Below are 19,926 nucleotides of genomic sequence, written 5' to 3' on the forward strand. Positions count from 1 at the left end.
GATTTTCATTTAAAAACAGGAGAAAAACCCCTATTTCAAAAGTCCTTTTTCTGTTGAAATATTAATTGTTCATCCTAAAAGAAGTCAGGCTTTTGAGAACCTGTCCCATCCCCCCTATGAAATATTTTTATTTTTAATGAATTTATTAAGATTCCTAAAATTCTAATTTTTCCTGGCCCAAAAAATTAAAGCAGGAAATACTGTGTATAAATATTATTTATTTAATCTTATTTTCTCTAATTATTGATCATCATTAAAAAAACAACAGCTCAATAAAAGCAATTTTATAATGATTTATTTTATTTCTTTTTATACTTCCTTATGTGGACTTTGTCAATTGATTTAAAATCGTTTTGTATTCGAAAGAAAGGTAGGGTAAGTGTGCCAAATTTCGGACAGCTTGCAATTCCGGCCACATTTTTGTTCCTCAAATTTCTATGACTTTCTAGTTTTTGCATACTCTAGAGATTATAAATGCAAAAAAATAACAAAAAAATATCGCTTCGACGAGCAAGATGATCTGAAAAAGGCATTAGAAAAATTCCGGAAAGGCAAGGGAACTATGAGAATTAAGGTGGTCGGAATAGGCCACCAATGCTGTGTATGTCAACATTTTTATTCATTTTGAAATGTATTAAGAATGATTTTAGAGAAAATAAAGACGGTAAACTGTCTACAAGGTTCCAAGCAACACTCCTTATAAAAAAGTAACAAAAAATTCAATTTCTATTAAAGATATTACATTTCAAACTTGAGACTTTGGCGCTTGCATGCAACTATGCTGAAATTTGGCACAGTTACCCTAATTCATTCTCTTAAGATTTTTTAGAATATTTCAATTTCATACGACAACCGGTAGTAGCGCTTCAATCGAAGTTACTCCAGGGCATCCAGTAGGGTGTTTCATCAAGGAAAAAAATTTTTGGCACTATTCTCAGGGTAGTGTATTTGATGAGTTAAACTATTGATCAATATTCTACAGCAAAATAAGGCCATTTCAGTAATGTTAGTGAAACTTAGACCATCAAGTTTAGCCCTTCACGCTTCTCGGTCCTCCATTATAATCTTGAAAAGTTTTATACGGGCTTCAGACCAAAGGTCGTCTTCAGACTAGAGGTTTAACCCAGTTCCAGAAGGTCCCAAAATCTTAAAAAACAACCAACTAATTTCGTTCTTTAGAATCCAATACATTATTTGGGTTTAATCATACAATTCTAAGTCAAAATTTTATGAAAAATCTTGATTGATAAGAAATTAGAGAAGTTAAGCCATATGGCTCAGACCTCAGGTCTGAAGCCCGTATAAGGCTTAACCATATGGCTTAACTGCTCCAATTTCTTATCGGTCAAGATTTTTTGGAATAATTTAACTTAGGATTCGACTATTAAAAGCAAATGATCTATTCGATTTTAAACAAAATCAATAAAATTGGTTGCTATTTGGGTTTGTGACACCTTCGTAAATTGGGCTAAACCTCTAGTCTGAAGATTGCTTTAGAGTTGATTCCGAGTTATTTACAGACAAGATGTTGAATTGAATTTGCTTCCGCCATCTTCGGTTAGGACTACTTCAAGATCAATGTCTTTTTCTTAATGGCTTGTAAAAGTTTTTTGATGTATTTTTCTGTTCTCATATACGCTGAAAATTACCATGGCATCGAAGTGTTGTGATCTCTCAATATATAGAAACAGTTCCCCATGCACGACTTCGTTCCTATGTCGATCTCCACGAGTGGTGACGCCTTTAAGGGGTTACGTTGATCAAAAGACTGGGAAACACCATATTCTCTCTAATGTTTTTTTTTAACATAAGAAGGTCAAGGAAATGAACTCCCTCCGGATGCGTCAGGGGGTGTAATCCTTTCAGGACAGGAAAACACAAAATTCTTCAAAGTGAATGAGGTAAAAAAAAAAAAAATTATTCCAAAAGACAAATTAAAAAAAACATGTATTCTAATTCTTCGATACATATACTTAAGGGGTTACGTAGGTCAAAACTGACAAAAAAACAGCAGATTTTGTTATAATTTCTTTTCGATATAATAAGAAAATATAATTAATTCAAGCTCTTAGGCATATAAAAGTACAACATTCAAACTATATTTCCTGAAATTTTCTTTTAAAAATTTATCCTGTGGGACTTGATTTTTGGAGACATTTTCGAAAAAAAAAACATACTTTTCGGTGGACAAGATTTCTCGGAACTGGTTCATCTGGAAACCAAAAACCAAATATTTCCTGTTACCTGATGAGTTAAACTATTCTTTGAACGAAGGAATTTCTAAAAATGAAATTTAAATTTTTAAGAAAATTTCATACACAAAAATACCCGTTTTGACGTGAATATAAAATCTTTCGTTATTAGTTTAACTTATCAGCTAAATGGAAATATTTGATTTTTGGATTTTATATGGACCAATTCCGAGAAAACTTCTTCATCGAAAAGCTTGTTTTTCTTTCAGAAAAAAATCTCCAAAAATAAGGTTTCAATGACTAAATTTTTAAAAATATTAAATGAAAAATTTAGAAAATATAGGTTATGGTAATATTGTACATTTATAATCCTAAGAGCTTAAATTAAATATATATTTTTTTAATATGCTGAAGAAAATTTTTAAATTATTTCTGCAATCTTCTTAACCCACGTAACCCCTTAACTATCTTGAGAATGCGTAAATAAAAAAGGAAATGTATTGAGTTTTTTATGTAAGAAATGCGAGAATTTCATAATCATCAAATAATTGCAATTTCAACTCATTAATAACAATGCCAAATAGATGGATAAATATTCTATTTTATCTTTTAAGATTATTGAGACACTGAGAAAAAAAGGGGGTGCGATTAATTTTTTTCTTCGTAACTTTAACACTTGTTATGTGAAAAAATACATCAACATTTTTTAATGTTAATTTTATGCCTTTTTAAGTGTAAAATTAACATGAAAATGGGTAACTTTAACCCATAATACACCTAAAAAGTGTAATATTTACACCGTTTTCGGATCAATACTGCAGGGTAAAATTAACATTTCTGGAATGTTATTTTAACTTTTTCGGATTTCTCTCAGTGGAAAATATTTAAATTTTTCACAAAATTATCGTTTGACTCAATCGAAAACTCTATGAGATTAGATGTATCAGGCCATTTAATAGAAGATTAATTTTCTTCTCTACCATATCTTACTACGAACATTTTACTTAGAACATTATCTTAGTTTCTGGTTTTTAAGGTAGGGCATTGGAATTTTTAAAGTAGGACATTGCCCCTCAATGCCTCCTCAGCGCTATGGTCCTGCTTCATTCTCATAATTCCTTGCGCTTTCGAAATTTTTCCAAAGACTTTTTCACATCATATCGTTCGTAAATTTTTTTTGCATTGTAAAATCTCTAGAGTATGCAAAAACTAAAAATTCACGGAAATACGAGGAACAAGAAATATGGCCGATATTGCAAGCTGACCGGAATTTGGTACACTTACCCTAATGAGTTAAAGGTAAATAATAGTGAAATATTCTTTCCAAAGTTTCCAAAGAGGAGTCAATAACCATATTAGCATTTTCACTTGTCAGTTTTCTACTGACGAAAAATGTTTCTTTTTTTATTAATGGCCAGTATCAGTTAGCTCGTACACCACACCATTCCCTCTTAATCCGAGACACTTTTCTTTCTCCTAAATAGAAATCAGTGAAAAGGATGTCAGTCAAAACTATATGGGCGCTGGTCCCGGAATCGCCACAAACGAGGGAAAGGCGCATTTTGTAGGTATTGACATAAGATTGAAAAATTCCCGGGATCCAGGACGATAAACGTTGGGAGTCCTTCACTGAGAGAAATCCGAAAAAGTTAAAATAACATTCCGGAAATGTTAATTTTACCCTGCAGTATTCATCGAAAATCAGTGTAAATATTACATTTTTAGGTGTATTAGGGGTTAAAGTTACCCTTTTTCATGTTAATTTTACACTTAAAAAGGTGTAAAATTAACATTAAAAAATTTTGATATATTTTTACACCTAAAAAGTATTAAATTTCTGAGGAAAAAAAGTTAATCGCATACCCGTTTTTTTCTCAGTGTACTTTTGATCAATCTTCCCTCTAAAAATACTTTTTATGCTCTAGAACTGTTCCTCCATGGTTTAGAACATTGGTCCCAGAACAAAAGTTGTTACCTATCCAATGACATAGGTCCCGTTGGTGGCGATTCCAGGACCGGATTTGACCATTCTCCTTTGTTAATAAAATTTGATCAAGAAGCAATAAGTATTTGATTTGAAAGGATTACTGACCAGTTTTTATTAACCAAAAATGATTCCTCGTTGAGCAATGGCCAACAGCAAATATCTCGTACACCACACCATTTCTCCTTTATCCGAGACACTTTTCTTTCTTAAATAGAAATCAGTCAAAATTTCCTCTGATTCTGTTTGTGAACTTGATCTTTTGCTCTCAGAATTGAAGGAATTCTCATCAGGATTGATACCTACCTTAAATTGTTTTCCCAGCAATTTCAATTCTGTGACTTATTTATTCTTGAAGGAAAAAGACAAAGAGAAGACCTCAATAATTGAAAAAGAAACAAAACAAAAAATGTGACGATAAAAGGAACGAATAGAATTTCAAATGGATTTTTTTCTATTAATAACTTTTTAACAAATTGTTCTTGCGTTATTTAACTAAATAAACCAACAAAAAACCTGATTAAAATGAGGAAATGGACATTTTTCTCCAGAAAATTTTTGCTTTGTGCTGCTGTGAAAGTAGAGGAAAGTTTCAAGAGTGAATAAGAGTAAATAAACTCGGTGAATAATCGACATAATTTATTGCTAAACTATGGAATAATTGATGACAAATGAATGATACACAAGTATAAAAAAAAACACTATTGAAATTATATATAAAAGTAAAACACAAAAAATGGAGAAAAGCTATTTAAGAGATGGAATGATGCAAAAAAAAAATGATAAACGACCTCGTGAATTAATTACACATTAAGTAGATTAATTTAATTGATAAGGAGATAAATACAAATTATACATAATTATTAAGAAATTAATAAAGAGACAGAGAACATTTTCATTTGACCGAAAAATGTGGAATGAGGGAGATGGGGTCTTTTAGAGAGTCTCAAGGCTGAACTTTGTTCTTTGCTGTTGCTGCTGCTGGGCAGCTTTGTGGTCATTCTTGAAGCTTCCGGAACATTGGGAATCACTGACAGATCGTCCGTCGCCTTCGTCACGGCGGGACAGTTCGCTAAAAGGGCTTCCGGATCTTTTGTCTTTGACTCCAGCCGTGGACACATCGTGTGTTACAGCTTGGATGTTAGCTTTGATCTTTTGCCTCTCGAGGATGTCAGCCGTGGTGAGATCCGAAGCTTTTACTAGGTTTGTATTCACTGCACTCAGCCAGGGTTTTAGGCTTGACTTTTTTGACACAGAAGTGGGCGTTTTGGGCGTTTTGGGCGTCACTGGGCTATCTGAGCATGTGCACATGAGCTCTGCCGGAGCATTGCAGACAGAACAAACTGCCCCGACGCCAGCTGGCCCCACAGTCCCGGAAGAAGGGCCTGGAATTGTTGCCACACTGGCTGCTGCACTCAGATCAATCTCACTGACTGCATCAACCAGCGTGGACGTCTTTGACGATGAGGAGGAAGCCTTGCTTGGCTCAGCTTCATCCAGGCTGTAACTCTTGCTAAGCAGGAGCTTTGACAGTGGCGGTGCCAATCCCAAGCCCAAATTCCTCTCATGATAGACCTCACTGATCGTCGGTGTCATTTCCCTATTCATATGCCTCAGCAGGGATTCCTGCATACTCTTTGCCGGCTGATAGCCTGTCTTTAGTCCTTCCTTTCCTGAACTTCCACTCGCCCCACTCACTCCCTTGTCATCCGGCTCAGCTGCAAAGTACAAACCTGCATTGTGCAGACTCAGAGCTGCCTCATCCGACAGATTCATCTTCCTACCCGACGTTCCCGCCGCTGCAGCTCCTGCGCTCCCCCCGACAGCTCCTCCCTGCCCCTGGGAAACTTCCGTCCTCACACTCAACCTATCCATAAACCCTATTGTCTCAGAAATCTTCCTGGACAGTGGCATTTTCAGCTTTCCCCTCGACCGTGCCCCAAATGGCCCAGCTGCCAACTCAAAAGCTCCCCTCTCAAATTCCGAATCCGAACTCGTGGAATCCAATCCAGCTGCCGGTCCCTCCAACCCTCCCACGGGATTCAAATTGTTATAAACCGGAGCCAGGGGCGCCAGATCGACTAGAGGCAGCTGCTGCCGCGGTGGCGGCAATGGCGGAAGTGTCTGATTCTGCTGATTCACCCTCCGCAGAACCGTAGCATGACCAGAACCCTCCCAATCTGTCGTACTACTTGCACTACTCGAACTATCCGGCCTCCCCGCCAACAATGCACCCCCATCAGCCCCCACTGGCCCAGAATACAAACTCCTAATCCTAGTCTGATGTGCCAGAGCCTGAGACACATTGCTCTCAGCCGTAGCACTGGAATCCGATGCATGATGCAGGGCAGAGTACCCACCGAAAATCTTCTTAGGCAGCGTCTGTGCCACATAACCATCCGAAGACAGTTCACTGTCCGTCGTATTGGCCAGACTCGAATCCATCGTACTGGCTGAATGGACTTGGGATGAGGAAGAAGCAGATGGCACATCGGAAGAATCTGTTCTTCCACCATCTGGCTCCCCACGGCGTCTTACGTAGGAAATAAATGCACTGCCGGTGCTCAAGAAGGGCACTCGGCGAATTGGCAAAGGAGGACGGGACAGTGTTAAATGGGATTTCACTGCAAAGTATCCCAGTTGAATTTGACTTTCACCAGAAGGATTTTCAGGGAACTTACCGAGATTGGGAATTGGAGAGCCACTTCTTTTGGGCGCTGGTGCATTGTCGGGACTCATTGAAGCTTCATCTGCTACTTCAGAACGGCCATCTTCGTTCAGGGACTCCGTACTGGATTCCAGTCCGAGACTCTTAGGAGCTTCTTGGGTATCTTGAAAGAAAAACGAGAAATTGATATTATCCTCCGTCAGGTAGGTAATAAATCCAAAAATGGGTATTCTTTGAAGGAGTATTTAAGTACTTAGGTGACTGACTTTAAGTCCCATTATATTGTTAGTTTCCGCTAGAGGGAGTGATAACCGCTTTTGTGTGATATCCCACTTCTGATATGTAGGAAGGGTAGGAAGGATTACTACAAGCCTATAATAGAATATGCTGAAGTATCATGAAGTGTCCTTCATTTCTAGTTTCTCGGAATAGAGCCCTTGTGGTGCTATTCCCAAATAGACAAGCACTTGGGTACTCCAGAATTTTCTGTTATGGATCACTCTGTGAAGATAGTTAATGCAATTTGAAAGAGATTTTGACTAAAGAGAAATTAATAAGAGTTCGATGGAGCAATTCTCACTCGGAGAATTAAAAATAGATCATCGCATAGATATAATTTACGATCATAATTTATGAGATGTCCTTGTCGTGGTTGCAGGTGCAGTCCAAAAATAGAGAAAAAATAGCACGCAAACAATAGTAAAATAAAAAAGGGTAGGGGAAAGGCTCATAATTTTGCCCAGTTTCCTATTTTGGACACTTTGAGGATAAAATTGGTCAATAAAAATAAATTGATTAAAATGATAGATTTTTATTCCAATATTTGATGAATAATGAATTCTATCTAAATATTTTTTTCTTTTTGGAAGATTTTAACACTAAATACGTTAAATTTTGAATATGATTTGAGTTGAAATTGCTTTCTTGAAAATTCAGTGTGAGAAATTGCTTACGAGAAATATGACAGAACTTCGTGTTTACTTCAGTCTTATTTAGCTGTGATGAAGTACTAACAATGTTTCTTCGCTTTTTTTTGAGTGATATTATTGAATATTCATTGAATATTGTGTTGATTCACGTTAGTAGTGATTTGTACATTTGACTTGGGTATGAATTCTGAGATGGTGAATTTTTCACGTGAGAAATTCACGGCTCTGAGATCACCTTTAGAAAACATTTTGTCCAGCTTTCGTAAAAATTTTCATGTAAATTCTTATGGCGTTATCACACTTGCACATTAAAATTTTAATGTGATTCACATTAATTGTCGCTTGTGAGCGTCCAAATATGTTATTTGTGTCTTTGAGTCACTTAATATTTGGGGTTTTTCTATTTATTGATAAAGAAGTGGACTTGGCCTGCAAAAATGAGTTTAAATTTACCTAAAGCATAAATATTTTTCACATTAAAAAATTAAAGAGAAAATCTCATTAATTTTTCGCATTAATGCTATAAGTCAATTTATATCAAATTTTGCGGGCCAAGTCTACCTTTTTATCAACAAATAGATCAAATTTTGAATATAAAATGATTCAAACACACAAATTAGACATTTGGACTCTCACCAGCAACAATTAATGTGAATCATATTAAAATTTTAATGTGCAAGTGTGATAACATAGTAAGGACTATTACAATCAAATGAACTCACTAAGATCCTCTACACGAGTTATGATGTTCTCCTTCTTAAAGGGTAATACAGTAGCCTCTCTCAAATTCGGGCATTTGGGACCGAAATGTCACCCGAATTAGAGAGAAATTCGGGCATGAAATTTTTTGAAATGCAATGATTTTTTATTCATCCGCATACACATATTGAGTTTAAATACTCATATTTATTGTAAATTTCATGAAAACCCTTTAATAATGCAAAATCACATCAAAAATAAAACAAACCGTGGCAAATTTGAGCACATTTGCTTCATTCGATAATCACAATTGAACTTCAAAAATGTCAACAAACTCTTTTCAAATATAACTGCTGCCCGAATTAAAAAGTAGCCCGATGTTAACTCTTTCCGGACCGCAGCATATGCTGCAAGCCAATTTCACAATTTTTAATCAAAAATATCTAACCTCAGGAATTAATTGAGGTCCTACAAAAAATATTTTACATTTGGACATCCTTATAGTTTTTAATCATCTACAAGAATAAGATTATTATCAGTTCTGAATAATTGAAAAACATTGATTTTTATAGAATATTCATATGCTTCTTTGGGTACGACAGTCCCAAAAGAGATGAAAGAGTTAAAGGAGCCGAATTAGCGAGAGTCTACTGTACACTGCTGGCAATAATCATAGCTCCACTTTTTCATATTGGAAAAACTTTGAAAAAAATTTTTTTTAGAAAAAAAATAAAAAATCATTTGAAGGTATTTTCATACCAATATGAAAAATTGCCATTTGAATTTCATATCGTTAGAACTGTGAGTACTGTGATAGAATCTTTATCAATATGGCGATTTTCGGGTGGCAATAATTATAGCTCCACTCAATAAATTTGGCTTCAGGGTATTTATTTTCAATCAGTGAAGGTAAATATCTTTTAGTAATTCAATTAATAACTTTATTAAGCTAATTAGAATCATTTTTATAAAGTTTTTCATAAATTTTGCTAACATTTTGTAAGGAAAATGTGTAATAATACCTTCAAATGATTTTTTATTTTTTCTAAAAAAATTTTTTTCAAAGTTTTTTTCAATATGAAAAAGTGGAGCTATGATTATTGCCAGCAGTGTAGTAGGTAATAAAATTAGCGCCAAATTCACATAAATTAGCAAAACTTTTTTTTTAACATTTTAACGATGTAAAACAAAATCAAAAGCATCCCAAATTTTAAATATAATTTTATATAAAGAAAGTTTCATTGCGAAAATGTTTTATAAATTTTTCAATATAATATTTTAGAAGTCACGAAAATATACTCATTGCAAGGAAAATATATTTCTTTACTTTAACAAAATGTTTCTTACATTGAGTTTATGAAGCTTCCGATCATGATTTCAACAACGTTTTCCTCAAGTGAAAGTTAAATTTTTATTGCTTCGAGTTAAATAATAATTAATTTAGTTCAAATTGTGTTCAATTACAAGCATAATAAATTCTTTGCATCCCCTAAAACCCCTAAAATCTTTTAAAATACCGCACCTATACCAAAAGCTTCAAAAGGTCACATGAAGCATATGCTTCTTATGGATTAAATAATTACCCGGAAGTTATTCATCGTTTTCTGTGCTTAAAAAATTCCATCGAAGCTTAATAATTATTATAAAAATAATGAAGGTGAGAAAAGTTTGAGAAATGAGTAATAAAATGAATAAAATGGTAAAAAGAAGTACTCCAATCTGAAAATAACAAACCCCTTGCTTATAGCAGAGACACCCACCAAGGTATAACACTAAACTCGGAATTTATACCAAGTCATAAAGGTGGGATTAGTGAGTTTGACATTTCGTGGAATAAAATAAGACGGGCTTTGGGAAAATGGAAGAGGTAAAACTGGTAAGTATTCTCTCTTAATCCTAGTTTTAGCGCCAATTCCCATTCCAAAGAACTGGTAAAACATTTTTTCTTCAATTCCCTGCAGAAGAGAATTCGTACGAAGAATTTCACAGAGGAAGAAAAGCAATTCCTCACTAAACTCGTCGAGAAGCATCAGAAGACTCTGGGCGTTAAGAGGAACCTCATACAGACGAGATATGCCAAGTTGCAAGCTTGGGAGGCCATTACCTTACAGTACAATAAATGTGCGGAATTGCCAAGAACAGTGGATCAACTCAAAGCTCTGCACAAGAACATGAAGCTGGAGCAGAAGAAAAAGAACAAACAGGACAATCCGGAAACTGAATCAGAGACAACTGCTGAAGATGATGGGGCAGGGAGTTTGATGAAAATGAGTTTGATGGAAGATGAGCTTCAAGAAGATGATCCTGAACCAGCAAAGAGGATGAGAATCGAAGAACCTTTTCCCCCTTTTCCCGGATCTAACTCTGATTCGAGTTCAAGCGATGATGATATTTTTACGGCTAGCTATCCGGATTTTCAGGATTCCCGGAGGAGGTACTTGGATGTTAAATGGCAATTGTTGGAACAGACGAAGAAGAACATGGAAGTGGAACATCAAATGAGAATAAATGAGCACAAGAGGACGATGGAGATTCTAAAATTGAAGCTGGAATATCAAAAGATGAAGATGAAATTGGGCACTGCTCCATTATTAGATCCCAAAGAAGAGTTGGACATTGACTAAAGAGATTTAAAAGAATCTTGCTGAAATATTAAAAAAAAAATGAATGATTGTACGTTGTATTGACTTAAATTTTAGAATAAATATTTTGATCCCGATATTTGAATAAATTTACTAAATTCTCATTAATTCTTTCGTCTCTTTTGGGACTCTGACTACCCAAAGCAACATATGAATATTCTGTGAAAAACAATGTTTTTTTTTTAAGTATTAAAATCTGATAAAAATCCGATGTCCAAATATAAGATATTTTTTGTAGGACCTCAATTAATTCCAGAGCTTAGATATTTTTGGTTAAAAAATGGTAAATGCTGCATAATGCTGCGACCCGGGAAGAGTTAACGTGTTTTATTTTTCAAATGTTTGATTTTGAAAACTTTCAGCTTATTGCTCCATCTACCAGTAATTGCAGGAAGATGCCTTGTTCGTGAAAGTTCAGTAGAATTTCTACTCAAAAATATGCGAATTAGAGAATTTTGAGATTTATTTTATGAACTTTCATTCAATAAAGCGTTCCCCATTACTTCAAATTAAAATAAAAACCAATTAATATTTAATATTAATTAATAAAAATAACTTTATACTTTATACATAGGGGGAGATTGGGCTACTTTGAGCTGTGGGACTAAATGCTATTTCTAAATGAAGCTGGGCCTTACAATTATTTTATTTAGATCCACAATTATTTTGTCTATCATCTAAATTGCATCATGTTAAAACCCAGTTTCCATTAGAAATATACGAAAAAATCGTATAACAATGTAGCCCCACAGCTCAAAGTAGTCCCATCTCCCCCTGTCCATGATGAAGAATAAGTAGATTACCGTGAGGAACATTATTAAACAATAAAGAAATCCAACCTAAAATTGATTTTTTTGAAAACAATCTAATTTTTAGGTTATGTTGTAATGTGATGTAGATTTTCTTTTTTTTCAGTCCAATTTTAATGTCTATTACAATAATTACAATACTAAAGACAAAGATATGCATACTCTCTTGTTCACTACTTTCCTAATACTTTGCAGTATAATTCACTTAAATAGTAGATACAGTATAATTCACCTTAAAAAATTAGGTTATATAGAATTTAACCTTAAAAGAAACTTGAATACCTGAATTCGAAAGAGTTTTTCGCATTGTTTGTTAAAAGTTTGTCAAAAAGATGTCCTAAGGATATGATTTTATAAAACTTTCTAATATTTTATTAGGAAAAACCTAGGGAAAACATTCTTTACTTGAACATTTAATAAACACCGTTACGAGACTTTAATTTTAGATTATTTTTATTTATAAATTGTAAGAGTTTCTTATGAACAAAAAATGCTAAAACTGAAGAATATAGACGAGGGTTTAGGGAATACTGAACTGAACTTTATTGGATCACAGATCTTTTCTATGGCATGAACCTTTGTAACAGTGTTTATTAAATGTTTAAGTAAAGAATGTTTTTCTCTTGGTTCTTCCTGATAAAATATTAGAAAGTTTTGTCAAATCACATCCTTGGAGCTTCTTTTTGAAAACTTTTAACAAACTGCGTTGTTGGGGTCGTCGTCAAATTCAGTAAATAAGTTTTTTGTATAATCTTTTGGTGCTTACTAATCTAACTACTAGAGATCAAATTGATTCATAATCACAAAAGGATTTGAAAATCAAAATAATCGGTACTTAACTGATTCATTACCGATGATACCGATGCAGCCGGGTTCGAAATCCCAATATCTTTACAAAAAATCCAAATTTAACCAAATCGATCGAAAAATGGGCCCTCCAAAATGATTGACCTTTGCCCGTCAATAATTCAAAATTGCGAATTGTACGATCATAGGTATTTTTGGACTAAATTTTCGACTTAACTACCTCTAAAACATATCCGAAAATCATTGAAAAAGCTTGGCCCAATTTTGGGAAAAACCGTAAAACATGGTTTTCAGGGGGGGTTAAGGGAAAAGAGGAAAAACGTCTCTAGAAATATTGTTTTTTTTTTATTGGGTGTCATCGAAGACTGGAAGTCGATATTTCTTACCGTTTAAGGTTTAAGCTCTAGAACGGTGACAAGTTGAAACAAAAGACAATTATATAATATTAAGGAACTTCATGAGTGAGAGCAAGAGCAAAAGAGGAATTCTCACTGGATCTCACAATTTGCGATCGAGACTCCAGATAAAAAGCAATAAGATGCACAGAGAATTCATAGAACCCAAGGAGATGTTTCAGCTAATGCGACGAGACTATGTGAAATGCTATTAACTCTTTCGTCTCCTTTGGGACTCTGGGTACCCATGGAAAAAATAATTTTTTTAGACTATTTAGAATCGATAAAATTCCGATTCTTGTGGATGATTACAAACTATAAGGATGTCCAAATCTAGGATATTTTTTGCAGCATCCCAATTAACTCCTGAGCTAAGATATTCTTGGTCAAAAATCGTGAATTTTCGATTTTCTGCTTCCTTGGAGATATTGTGACTTTTTTGATATTTCTAGACCCGAATAAGGAAAAACCTCTCGGGGCCAATAAGTATGATAACTAACAATTACAGATTACATAAATTCGAAAAACAATTTTTTCATAAATTTTCAAAAAACTTGTTCAAAGTTGATGGGAATTCTCGTCCCCAAAAATCTTGAGGTCAAATGTAAGGTTATCCCGCCAGTGCCCGCCATTTGCTTTTTGACACCAACCTTGCAAGAAAATTCAAGCGGGAGCGAAATTTTTGTCAATATGGCCGATAATTTTGACATTTGGCAGCGAAGGAGATTGCTTTCGGGGAAGTTTTTCCTATTCTTCCAGATTTTGGTGAATTCTGATTGTCCAGGAAGTGTTTTTTTGGCTCTTGAGAAAGCTTAATGTGTCTGCAATAACATCCTGTTGAGAGAAATGTGTGTTAAAGTGCTATTCTGTGAAATATTTTGAGGAATCTGTTAGCAAGCAGGAGCTGGGTGTCCTTTTTAGCACTTCCTGGACATCACAGAAGATACTGGTCAATAATTCTTCTTGTTTTAGTGATCAACATTGTAAAGGAGTCATTTGACACGCAAAAATAATTCACAAAATTGATATTATTGGCTTTTGGAAAATTGAAGTTTGTCCAAGTTTCTATCTTTTGCGTTCTGTAGGGGACGAGAGTTCCCATGAGTTTTCCAATTTCCCAGAGGCGGAGAAAATTCTTTCTCTACAAAAGTATCATATTTGACCACTAAGAGTTACAATAAAGTGAGTTTTACTGAAAATCGTTCGCTGGATATGTTGTGGTCCGGAAAGAGTTAAAAGCTCTAGGATTATCAAGGAGAATAAGGATACCGGACATGGACTCAGCGCCAATGCCAGAGCTTGCTCGCCTTTTACCAGAGCAGAAGTGGTACTACGGTTTTTTCCGGAATCTAGATTAAAACTCACACAGGAGATTCTCTTCAGATCCTCCAGATATACTTCAGATAACCAAAAAGCATTTTCTTCTTTAATTAAAGAATTATTTAAAGGTTGTTTTTGGACAAGAATTTGCTACATGGGACGTTTTAGATAGAGCCACTAATTCTAGTCTAATTATCCCAGGCAGATCTAGCTAATATCAAATTAAAAACTTAATGTAAATAAAACGTAATATTTACGTCATCAAAATTACTTTCAACTCAGTCAACTCAAAATTGCTTGAAGGATAATTACAAGTTGAATTTGATTTCCTCGGCTTAAAAATAACTAAAAAAATGCACTTCTGACTTATAGCAGACTATAGCGCCTCTGGTGTCGATTTTATAAACTTCGCTAGTTCTAGAAAGTTGTCGACCACATCAAGGCCTTTCTTTTTTCCTGATAAAGAACTCAATCGGTTCAGTTAAATAAAAGATATGGTCACCTAAGTACTGAAAATCGCAAAATTGGTTTTGCCTAAATTACGGCATTTTTGTAAAACAATTCACAGCATTTTTAATATATTATCAAACTTGAAAAAATAATAAGAAAAACACTTACCAAAGAGAGCAAGAAGCGCTTGCAGCACGAACTGGCAATTGCGACGGTTGGCTGTTTTCCCCGTTCTCAGAGTCACCTGATCCTGTCCCACTTCCATGAGATCAAATCCCAGTGATGCCAGCAATTCATGGCATCCGGAAACCCTCCAGAGACGAACACTGAGAGGGATTTCCACTTGAGTCTCGAGTTCTCCGCTTCCTTTGGACGGAAATTGTCCTACGACATTCCTCAGGACAGCAATGATGTCATCAGCAATCTCTGAGCTGTTGACCACTTTGGACAGGGCATGGAGGGTGGTGGGAGAGAGGGCTAGGAGAGCCTGAAGACTGGCTGAGCACTGTGACAACCGATCTTCGGGATCGGATTGCGGGAAGAAGACACTGGAAGGAATTCCATTGGCTGAGGGTTCAAATCTGAAGCCTACAGCCATCAGGAGATCCTTCCAGCCACTGACAGCTCCGGCTTTGTTATCTATACTCTTTTGGGTAGTGTACATGGCATTCTTCTGCCCACGATGAATTCTCTGCAGGCTCTTCTCGACCAGATGCAGGCAAACCCTGAGGGCATCTCGACATTTATCTGGCGTCTTGACCAGTTCACAGAGAGCCTGCCCAATCAGGGCTACTTTATTTGACAGTCTCACATTGGCTCCAATCAGGAGGAATCCTGCCCAATTTGCCGGATGGGCAAAGTGTTTGGTGTTCTGGACCGTTGAGATGGCTTCTGCCAGGGCACTAGCTGCTGATGCTCCCTGCAGAAGGGCCGAGTAGAAAGCTCTGAGGAGGATCTTGGCTGCTGTTTCTGGTACTGGCCAGAGAGATACGAGAACTGCTCCGGCTCCGGCTAGAAGCCAAGCACTGGCCAGATTTGCAACTCCTGATCCACTGATTGGTTCAATTGAGTGATACGAGCTGAGAACTACCAGTTTGGCTTTGAGCTTCATGGTCAGGAGATCTGCAGCGCTTAGAATAAAGTCTGACAGAGGAGGAATTTCCATGTTGGACGTGGATAAATCACTAATCTCTTCGTCATTTTCCATCTCAGGCCCTGTGGCTGGATAGAATCTCTTCTGTGAGTCTATGACATCTCCTGGACTTAGGACAACAGCTCCTAACTTCCAGCTGACATTTGCTGCAAAGTGGACACATTCTGCACCTGGCAATTCGGCAATAACGGCCTCCTTCGTGGCACTGGAGGCACATAGAGCCTTGGCATGGAGCATATCTGCCACCATGGCGGCTTCCTGGAGGGACGATGGGGATTCAGACCAGCCCCAGGTTTCGGAGAGTGACGTGGGAATTCTTGGACCTCCGACAACTAAAGCACTATTGAGATTCTCAGCAGCTTCACGATTCCGGGAGCGACTTTTTTGACGCAGCGTCGTCAGCGATGGCACGGTAATGAGGGAGCAACGCTCTGAGAGGTATTCCCCATCTTCCTGTCCACTTCTCAGGACGGCAAATGGCACGAGATACAGCTCATTTTCGAGCACTAGGACCAAATCTCGCCTTCCGACTCGAGCCGTCGTGGCACTGTCCGGAAGGAGATCCTCAAAAGGTGCCAGGAGGAGTTTGTAGAGGGAATGAAGGCATGCTGGTCCCTGCCATGTTGGCATGATGGGAACTCGCCTTGAGAGGCTTCCGATGGATCTTGTTGATCCTTGGAGACTTGCTACAGATCCTCCAACACTGCCCAGACTGAAGAGGGAACTCAGGGAATAGTTACTGGAGTTCAGTAGATGATTCCTATTGACCATCCGGAGGAATCCTGCTCTCTCACTGGCAAAGTCATCGAGGAGATTCTCCGAAGATCTCCAGCCATCTGCATCCTGATTCACCGCATTCACTCCCAGACTCTCCCTCACCATGTAAATGTACTGCTCCAGGAGCGTTGCAGAATCCTTTCCGGGTTTCTGCTGCGTCCCACTGAATTGGAGAGTTGTCTCATTGATTTTGGCACTATTGAACCGGACAATGCGCTTCTGTGGCTGCAGGAACCACGTGAAGAGTTCATCTCCCGCCAAGCTGAAGTACATCACGCTGCATTTGCTCCGGTTGACTGTGTCAAAGATATTTTCACTGCACGTCATATTTGCACTCTTTTTCCCTGGGAATGGCGGAGCTGTGGAATCTGGCGTTGTTCTTGCCCGGCATCTCTCTGCTGCCACCAGAGCCTCCTCCGTCCGGCCCAGAGTCACCAGAATCTGCTGGAGCGTATGGTAGCAACTTGTTTGCAGATCAAAAAGCAAATTTCTCGCTTCCGGAGATCTCTGTTCGGATCTCACTGCCTCCAAAATCTGTGCTGCACTCTCCAACTGCCCCCTGGCATTGTCATTGTCCCCAGATGTCCTCAAGGCAATTCCCAATTGATGCCTAATCTTTGCTTCTTCCTCGGATTTACTCAAACTCTGTGCTATTGCCAATCCCTGTCGTAGGAAATTTATCGCTTGGGCTGTTTGACTCATCGAATGCAGGACTCTGCCCAGAGACATGCAAACTGATGCCTTGACTAATCTGTCAGAGGCCAGGGAGAGTTGTTTCTCCAGATGCCTTACGGCTTCTGAGTACTTTCCCATGCTCTCGTAGACACTGGCGAGATTCCCATATGCTCGAGCTTGGAGAGTCATCACCTGGAGGGCTTCACAGATTTCCAGGTCCATTTTATGGAGTCTCAGGGCACTCTCATGGTCACCCATTTGGAAGAATACCCCACCGAGACCACTCGTGGCATCTGACAGAGCTACACGATCTCCCAGTTCCTGGGCAATATCCCGCTGATGTTCCAGGCAATTTAGGGCCTGCTCATGATTCCCCAGGGCACTGTGAATATTCCCCAAGTCCAAATAAGCAGCTCCCTTGGCTTCCAAACTGCCCAGTTCGTGGGCAACCACCAATCTCTTCTCCAGGCACACCAGAGCTTCCTGGAGATTTCCCAGGGCTCTGTGTGAATGCCCTAGGCCCCTGTACGCCAGATCCTGATCCCTAAAGCTCTGCATTGCAATGGCCAGTTGCAAATGACGCTCATGGCATTTAATAGCATTGTCATAATCCCCAAGGGCATCATAGCAGTCTCCCAAATGCCCCAATGCCCGAGCTCTATCGTGCTGAGCCTGAGCCGTACTGATCCTCTCCAGGGCAGCCAACTGTTGCTCCAAATAGCTAATGGCATCTTCGTAGTGCGTCATATTCAGCCTGGCAATCCCTAAATTCCCAAATGCCTGAGCCTCAATCACGGGATCCTGCAATTCCTGAGCTCTCTCAAGCTGTTCCTGATAGCACTTTACTGCATGCGTATAATTCCCCAGAGCCATATGAACCGCTCCTAGGTGACAATGGGCTCTTGCTTCCCCCGGAACATCTCCCATTTCCTGCCTCAGGGTCAATTCCTGCGTATGATACCCAAGAGCCTTATCAAAACGCTTCAGAAGGCGATTGCAGAGCCCAAGTGCTCCACAGGCTGCAGCCTCCATGGAACGTTCCCTCGCCTGCCGGGCCAAACCCAACTGTCTCTGATACATCTTCCCAGCCTCCTCGAGATCTCCCATCCGAATCAGAACATCCCCAATATTCCCCAGGGCTCGAAATTTCCCCGGAAGATGATTCATCATGTGCGAAATGGCCAGGAAGTACTTCTGACACTCCAGTGCTGCAGCTTTCCAATCCAGAGCCAAATTGGCCAACCCGAGGTTGCAGTAGGCTCTGCCCATGTTCATTTTATCCTGCATATCCTTCGCCAGGGCAAGATCTTGATCATAGTACCGAACCGCTTCCCTGTAATTCCCAATGCAGTAGTGAGCGTAGCCTAGAAAGTGACAAGCCTTGCCCTCAGCTGCCACGTCCCCCAATTCCTGCGATAGCATCAAATAGTGCTCGTAGTAAGGGATAGCTTGAGCAAATTCCTGCCTCAAACTCCAGAAATTCCCAAGATTTAGATAAGCCTGACTGAGACTTGCAGTATCCTTCTGTTCTGACGCAATATCCAAGTGAGCCCGATAGTGCATCAGAGCCATATCATGTGATCCCAGAGCTTGATAGGCTACCGCCAAATTCCCATGGGTACATCCTTCAGCACTTCGATCGTGAACCTCCTTGCTTATTGTCAATTCCTGCTTGTGACACTTTATCGCTGCCTCGTAGAGTCCTGCACTGAAATACGCATTTCCCAGATTCCCAAAAGCCCTGCCCATACTGGCACGATCCTGCAATTGCCTGGCTATCGCCAGATGAGCCTGATGCAGCTTCAGAGCAGCATCATGTCGCCTGGTTAACTGATAGACAATCCCCAAATTGGACAATGCCCTCCCCTCGGCAAATTTATCTCTCGCAGCAAGAGCCATCTCAAGCTGCTTCTCATGCCACCTCTTGGCCTGACTATACATCCCAGCACAGCGACAGGCATGCCCAAGACCCGCATAAGCCCTCGCTTCAATTGCACGATCTCCCAATTGCTGAGCAATCCGCAGGACTTGCTCATGAAACTGAATGGCCTGAGCAAAACTCCTGCGATAGTGATGACTATTGCCCAGATTGCTATAAGCTCTGGCCACCTCAATCTGATTATTGAGCTTCCTGGCCAACCTCAGATGCTGCATGTGACAATCAACAGCTGAATCAAATTCACCCATGGCTAGATACACAGTTCCCACATTCCCAATTTCCCTGGCTTCCTGCAATCGATCCCCCATTTGTTTCACCAACTGAACACATTGTTTGTGACTCGCCAGGGCATTTGGATAGTCCAAAATGGCCGTATACACATGTCCCAGGGATGTAAGAGCAGCAGCAGCTGCCTGGGTATCCTTGCACTTCATGGCCAGGACAAGTTGATACCTAAAAAACAATTTTCCCTCAAAAACTTCTCACG

General features: G+C 38.5%; 2 protein-coding genes across 2 annotated transcripts in view; one reads left to right on the top strand and one right to left on the bottom strand.

Annotated features, from left to right (window-relative positions):
• Window positions 1–4,798: 4,798 nt before the first annotated feature.
• Window positions 4,799–19,926, bottom strand: part of LOC129799094 (tetratricopeptide repeat protein 28) — a 67,379-nt gene continuing 52,251 nt past the window's right edge. The window contains exons 6-8 of the mRNA XM_055842725.1: window positions 15,064–19,892; window positions 6,858–7,007; window positions 4,799–6,800 (exon numbers count right to left, since the gene is read on the bottom strand). Coding sequence (XP_055698700.1) covers window positions 5,113–6,800; window positions 6,858–7,007; window positions 15,064–19,892 — 6,667 coding nt within the window. The 3' untranslated portion in view covers window positions 4,799–5,112. The remainder of the gene's footprint in view (window positions 6,801–6,857; window positions 7,008–15,063; window positions 19,893–19,926) is intronic.
• LOC129799095 (uncharacterized) lies at window positions 10,245–11,189 on the top strand. The gene is made up of 2 exons (XM_055842726.1): window positions 10,245–10,348; window positions 10,434–11,189. Exons 1-2 carry the CDS (start codon window positions 10,331–10,333, stop codon window positions 11,094–11,096), a joined length of 681 nt encoding a protein of 226 aa, XP_055698701.1. The 5' UTR covers window positions 10,245–10,330; the 3' UTR covers window positions 11,097–11,189.

This window comes from Phlebotomus papatasi, chromosome 1 (genome assembly GCF_024763615.1).
Source record: "Phlebotomus papatasi isolate M1 chromosome 1, Ppap_2.1, whole genome shotgun sequence".
Taxonomy (NCBI): Eukaryota; Metazoa; Arthropoda; class Insecta; order Diptera; family Psychodidae; genus Phlebotomus; species Phlebotomus papatasi.